This window comes from Sapajus apella, unplaced genomic scaffold, assembly GCF_009761245.1.
Source record: "Sapajus apella isolate SASKATOON/1434 unplaced genomic scaffold, GSC_monkey_1.0 scaffold37, whole genome shotgun sequence".
NCBI classification, from domain to species: domain Eukaryota; kingdom Metazoa; phylum Chordata; class Mammalia; order Primates; family Cebidae; genus Sapajus; species Sapajus apella.
In genome coordinates, this window is record NW_022436977.1 from 2,832,730 (window position 1) to 2,839,432 (window position 6,703).

The 6,703-nt window shown below is 41.2% G+C and overlaps 1 protein-coding gene across 8 annotated transcripts in view; it reads right to left on the bottom strand.

Annotated features, from left to right (window-relative positions):
- Nucleotides 1-6,703, bottom strand: part of TLN2 (talin 2) — a 458,983-nt gene that overhangs the window by 187,401 nt on the left and 264,879 nt on the right. For all 8 annotated transcript variants that reach the window (XM_032297261.1, XM_032297255.1, XM_032297258.1 and 5 more), the window contains 4 exons: nt 5,955-6,084; nt 4,498-4,650; nt 1,845-1,987; nt 37-164 (listed from right to left, as the gene is read on the bottom strand). In XM_032297261.1, coding sequence (XP_032153152.1) covers nt 37-164; nt 1,845-1,987; nt 4,498-4,650; nt 5,955-6,084 — 554 coding nt within the window. The remainder of the gene's footprint in view (nt 1-36; nt 165-1,844; nt 1,988-4,497; nt 4,651-5,954; nt 6,085-6,703) is intronic.

The window sequence follows — 6,703 nt, forward strand, 5'->3', positions numbered from 1 at the left end:
GAAAAGAGAAAAAGAGAGACACAAAATGTCATTTACTCTAAGAATCCAGGTTTGTGTTTATGTTCTACATGAGGTCCAAACTGTATCTGGGCTTGAAATCCACCAAACTCACAAGCTTTCTCGAAGGAGACAGGGTGAGAGCCGTTCAGGATGTCATCCCGAGCCTGAAACACAAGAGGAAGGAAAAGCATCAGAGGCTTGGGGGAACGACACATTCTCTGGATCAACACATTCCCATGGCCCAGCACACGCTCTCTGTGGAGCAGGGGACAATGCCAGCTGACTCATGGTGACGTGTGCAGGACACAGTGGACGATCACCTCATGGGAGAAAACTAATGCAAAAGAAAATCCTCTGTCCAAAACGACCTGTAAATGGAAAACATTAGAGGTGTTCCATACAGCAAAAGCAAAGTTTGATGACAATCCAGAAAGGCAGAGTGATTATAAAAAGAAAAAGAGGCAAAGGACATTCATACAAAATGATCAGCTTCAAAGAGGCCAAAAGACAAATACAGTGTACTTTTTACAATCGTAAATCATAAAGCTAGCAGCAAAATATCTAGAGGTAAAATCAACCCGATCCCCATCCTCAGATAAAGACCAGTGTAATAGGAGAGAAAGAAAGGTGATATGCACATACACACACACAGACAAGAACTCAATACTGAAGACAGGGGAAACGACAGGCGAATGCATCTTAAAATGAGGAGCTTGCTGGGTCTGACCTCCTCCTCCCAGTTCTCCATCCATCACTGCTTTCCCCCGTCTTCCTTCTGCCTTTTCTTTGTCTAGTTAAATGACCTCACGCCGCCCTAGGATGGACACTCAGCTGTTGCTCTGGGCCTTAAGCCAACAAGCATCTTTTCGTGGCCCTGCTATCTCTCTCCTTTTGGCCTTCCCACCTCTTTCCTCTTGGCCCTCTTTCCATGCCATCCTCCCATCCACTAACTCAGGGGTCAGGAAACTTCTTTAAAAGGCCAAACAGTAAACATTTCAAACCTTGTGGGCCACACAGTCTGTGTCACAACTACTGAGTTCTGTCACTGAATTTGAGAACAGTCACAGAAGGTATGTGTAACAATTATATAATCCTCAAGGGAATTTATCAATATGTGATACTTGAATATGTAAGTTGTGTTCCAATAAAACTTTATTCACAAATATAGGCCAAAGGCATGACTATAGTCTGCCAACCTCTACATTATTTCTATGGGCAGATAGATGGATAAATAGGAGAGGAAAGGGAGAGAGGGAACGAAAGGAAGAAAGGAAGCTGGTAGGAGGGGACAAAGATGGAGGATGTTTTCCTTGAGCCACAAGAAACTTTGGGGACAATCCAGTGCAAAGCCCACATCTTACAGACTGGGAAATGGCAACTCAGACATGTTAAATGACTTGTCTGTTTAAACAACTGGATAAGGGTAAAGACATGAAAGGTTATTAAGAGGATATCTTCCATCCAGTTAACGAGAAGGCCTGATTTTCTGACCAATATTCTCTTGCATTCTAAGATGCCGGCTAACGCTTTTAGTGCATTTGAAATGGTAAGCCAGTTAAGTGAAATATAACTATCTCTCAAAGTCCGGCAGAGAGGGACAGTGTTGGCTACCAGGTCACAATCTGGGAAGCCACAGGGAGGCCCTACTCCGGATGGTCAGCTGCTCAAGTAGATTATCAACCTGCACCACAATCAAACACACGTGGGACCCACGAACAGCGTCTGCTGGAAACGACGCCATAAACGTGGTAGAAGCCAGCGCCACCCTCTGGCTCGCCACAAGATACAGCCAGGAGCTTCCTGCAGTCTCATCAACCTCAGTGTCTGAGCAGTAAATACTGTACCTGAACATAAAGCAAGTTCAGCTGCACAGGGTCTCTCGAATCTACATTCTGATCAGAGTAAAAGAACTTCCGTCTAAGCAGCAACGTTTCGTTTTCATCTACTCCTTGTTCTCTGAACGTTCGGCTATGATCTAGCCAATTTACTGCAACACAACAAGACATATAAGAGAACTGTGTTTATTTTTCCTCTTCATTAAAGGGGGTTTACCAAAAGAGCAGTGTGACGTAGATTTCTATAATCCTGATATTTAGTTATAGTTACTTCTTATCTTAGAATCGTAGGTTTTCAGCTATGCAAAATAATTTCACATCTAACAAATGACCAGCCAAAATGGAAATGAGGGAGAAAATTCCCAGCCATTCCTAAAGTTAGCTAAAGCACTACACTGAATTTATAATATGCTGCCTCTCTGGTGTCGGGGTGGAGGGCGGATACTCCAGCCTCAGCTGGTAATATGATTTAGAGGCTCTAAGCATAACAAGTTACCTCTGACCTCAAGTAGTGAAGAGAAAGAAAATCAAAGTATAGAGGGAGTGGAGGGGGACAGCACTAAAGTGGGGAGGCAGAACCATGCCATGGACCAGCTTAAATCTCAGCCATTCTGAGAGCTCTGTCCTCACATCTGTGTGCACAGGAATCAATCACTCCCCTCTACACTTTCACAGCTCTCACTCCAACACTCCTGTCTGGGCTTAAAACACACTGTGGGTGAAGTCCTTTTCACCAGCGTCTCTAGATTATAAGCAACCTGAGCACACAAAACGTGTCTCCCACATCTCCCACAGTACCTGGGAGAGTATCTTGCACATAATAGTTCATCCTTGGGATTTTTCTACTAAAGTCTCTTGGAAGGAAGTATAAAACAGCAGATCAAATTAGGCAGAAAGAATAAAAAACACAGAAAGGGTCAGAGGAAACAAGAGCCTCACAGAAGATCGATAAACACAATAGCAATAATGATGTCATCGCGATGCAGCCAAAAGAACAAATACAATGAAAGAGGCCAGAAGTCCAGGTGGACTGGGTAATAAATTGAGACCCTTTCAGTGGAGGGTCAGGCAGCAAGGTGCAAACAGCATGGGCTTTAGGGACACATGGGGTTACATGCTGGTTTTTCCACATATTAACTGTGTAGCTATAGAAAATGACTTTCCAATAATAGAACTCTAATACATTTTTTTTTTTTTTTTTTTTTTTTTTTAGAGCAGAGTTTTACTTTGTCTCCCAGGCTGGTGTGCAGTATCACAATCTCAGTTCACTGCAACCTCTGCATCCCAGGTTCAAGTGATTCTTCTGCCTCAGCCTCCCAAGTAGCTGAGATGACAAGTTCGTGCCACCACATCTGGCTAATTTTTGTATTTTTAAGTAGAGACAGGGTTTCACCATGCTGGCCAGACTGGTCTCAAACTCCTGAAATCAAGCGATCCACCCACTTCAGCCTCCCAAAGTGCTAGAATTACAGGCATAAGCCACTGAGCCCACTTCTATTACTATTTTTAACTCCCAAGGAAATGATGGGTCTAGGCAATGGTCACTGATGGATGCTAAGTATCCCCTCAAAAGGGAAAACTAGAAACAACGTCCTGATAGACGTACATACCACCACTGAAGAAAGCATCTTTACTACAATAAGTACAAACACTTGAATCTATTCAAGTCTCCAGATCTAAGGAATTAAAAGGGACAGAGGAACATGTTAAATGACACCATAGGTATGTGATGAAGAAAATCCAGACCGTAGGAAATGCTGTACAACTAATAATCTGGTTTCTTCACATAAACAAAAACTACACACAAAAAAAGACATGAACTATCACACTGAGTGGTGATCAGTTAATAATAATGTATTACATATTTTTAAAATGCTAATATAATAGATTTTTAACAGTCTTACCACAAAAAAAAAGATAAACTGGTGGGGTGATAGATATGTTAATTATCTTGATTGAATCCTTCAACGTCTACATAGACTTGTCACACTGCATCCCTTAAATATACATCATTAGTATTAGTCAATTTTAAGAAAAGAGAGATGGAAAGAGATTTAGTAAAACAAATTAATTAACTAAATTAATTAATGTGTTCAACCTTGTTTGGATCCTAGTTCAAACTACCAAAAAATTTTTAGACAATAATGGAGAAAATATGAACATGATTTGTATAACTGATATTAAGACATGTCTTTATCTGTGAAATATTACAGTTACTTTTTAAAAAAATTATTTGTGTATTTATTGAGACAGAGTCTCCCTCTGACACCCAGGCTGGAATGCAATGGCATGATCTTAGCTCACTGCAACCTCCACCTCCCAGGTTCAAGTGATTCTCCTGCCTCAGCCTCCCAAGTAGCTGGGATTATAGGCGCCCACAACCATGCCCGGGTAATTTTTTCTGTATTTTCAGTAGAGATGGGGTTTCACCATGTTAGTCAGCCTGGTCTCAAACTCCTGACCCTCAGGTAATCCACCCGCCTCGGGCTCCCAAAGTACTGGGATTATAGGCATGAGCCACTGCACCCAGCCTACTTTTTTTAAAATAGAGTTTTAAAAAACAAAAACCAACAACTCTGCCCTGGGTCATCCGGATGGTGTAAGGAAGTGAGGCTTGGCAACGCCTGTGTGTCTATATCACGCTTCCTCTGCAAACACTTACGGTCATCATCTGTGTGCAGCTTAGCCTTCAACTTCTCCATTTTCCTCTCATCCCGTAGTAATGTCCTGTCTTTTTTCAGCGTACCCGTCCCTTCCTCTTTCTTTTCTTCAATAGTTTCTTGGATTAAGGAGTATTCTTCATAATTTGTTATTCCTAAAAATTGGAAATTAGGCTGTAATTGTAAATAATTAAATTGTTATCAAGCTCTTTTAACCTAAGGCCTGTGATATTCCAAGGAGCTCCTGGTGGCAAAGAACCAGAAACGGCCTTACTAATGTGAGGGCCAGGGAGGCAGCCACAACAGATAAAATGAAGGTGTTTCAGCTCATTAAGTCATAGTCACGCTGTGGGGGAAAACAACAGGTAACGAACTTGGACACTTTTCTTTCAAAAACAAATTTGTAAAAATCAGACTCTGATTTCCTCTTTCTTCCAAAATGTCTTTGAAAACCTCCTACATTTTCACAAGGTTGTCACTACAATAATACAGAATCTCCAGTGCTAAGTAATTGCTTTCATAAAGGTTTCTTAAAAATCTAATCGCAGAATTTTGGGAGGCTGAGTTGGGTGGATCACCTGAGGTCGGGAGTTTGAGACCAGCCTGACCAACATGGAGAAACCCTGTCTCTACTTAAAATACAAAATTAGCCAGGTGAGGTGGCGCATGCCTGTAATCCCAGCTACTCGGGAGGCTGAGGCAGGACAATCACTTGAACCCGGGAGGCAGAGGTTGCGGTGAGCTGAGATTGCAGCACTGCACTCCAGCCTGGGCAACAAGAGCGAGACTCCATCTCCCCCCCCAAAAAAATCTAATAGTGAAATCATATCCAAAGAAGTCACACTTACAGTAAAACTTATATCACATTCAATTATCTCATTTATAATAAAGTTTGAGAAACACTGCCACAGAGGAGGTCATGCAGAAGAAGGCAAGACAGGGTCAAACAAGAAGTGTCTGAAGGAACTGGGCTGCCTTTGCATGAAGAGAAAACTAAGATAGGCAAGTCTACTTTCTTCAAATATTTGAAGGGCTTCATTAGAAAGGAGGCAGACTTATTCTCTGAGTAGAGTAAGAGAAGCCACAAGGAGAAAAACAATCTAATAATCAATCATAAGGGCGGTTACTATGAGTACTCAAGGAGACAGTGAACATCTATAGTGCTCATACAGAACAGAAGGCAGCAGTGGGCAGAAGGCTGAACTACACAAGACTTTCCATTTGAAAATCTCATAGCTTTGGAGAGGGAAATGACAGCTCTCAAGTGTCTTAGTGAGAAGTCCCAACATTTCATGGATTGGCAAGTTGGGAGAGTGGACACACCCTCTGGGGATTGGGCAGAACTTAGTATGTTAAGACACATTCAAAATTGCCTAGAGAGGAAATGCAGGTGGAAAAAAGAAGAGGCCTAAAACTAAAAACCAAGCAAAAGTTACAATGAAGGTGTATGAATGCTCACCTATTCTGCTGCAAATAGTGACCAGGAGCTCCCCCACAGTCTTGGAATCATCCACCATCACCGTCTTCACAGATCCATCCAGCATCCGGATTTTCTGAGGTCTCTGTTTCTTTTTATATTCCAAAATATCCTAGAGCACAAACCACACACAAATTTCACACTGTATGGGAAAACAGATAACAAACTTGAACACTTTTCTTTAAAAAAAAAAAAAAATCACAGTAGACTCTGATTTCCTCTTTCTTCTAAAACATCTTTGAAGACCTTCCAAAGCATTCAGGGGATTATCGCCACTATGATAATACAGAATCTCCAGGGCTAAATAACTGCTTTCATAAAGAGTCCTTAAAAATGTGATAGTGAAACTGTACCCAAAGAACTCATACTTAATGCCTCACAATTACTGAAAACAATCCTCGGTGAAATGTAAGTAGCGTATGACCTCCTGAAAGGCTGGAAAGGATCTGCTCTAAGGAGAATTAGCAGAGGGAGGTGATTCTTTGCCTTTTAAATGGATAGCAGTGTGTGTCTCCAATTATCGTTCAACACTGTCATAAGCAACTTTTACTATCTATATGTCTTTACTATCTGCATATGAAAATGTTTAATTTTTACTATTAATACATTTTACCTTATATATTATAAATAATGAAAGACATAAATAGCATCCTTATCATTCCTCGCACTAGTGGCGTATCACAGTAGTAACAATTTTCGAAAGAATGCGTTGAAATACAATAATGACAAGA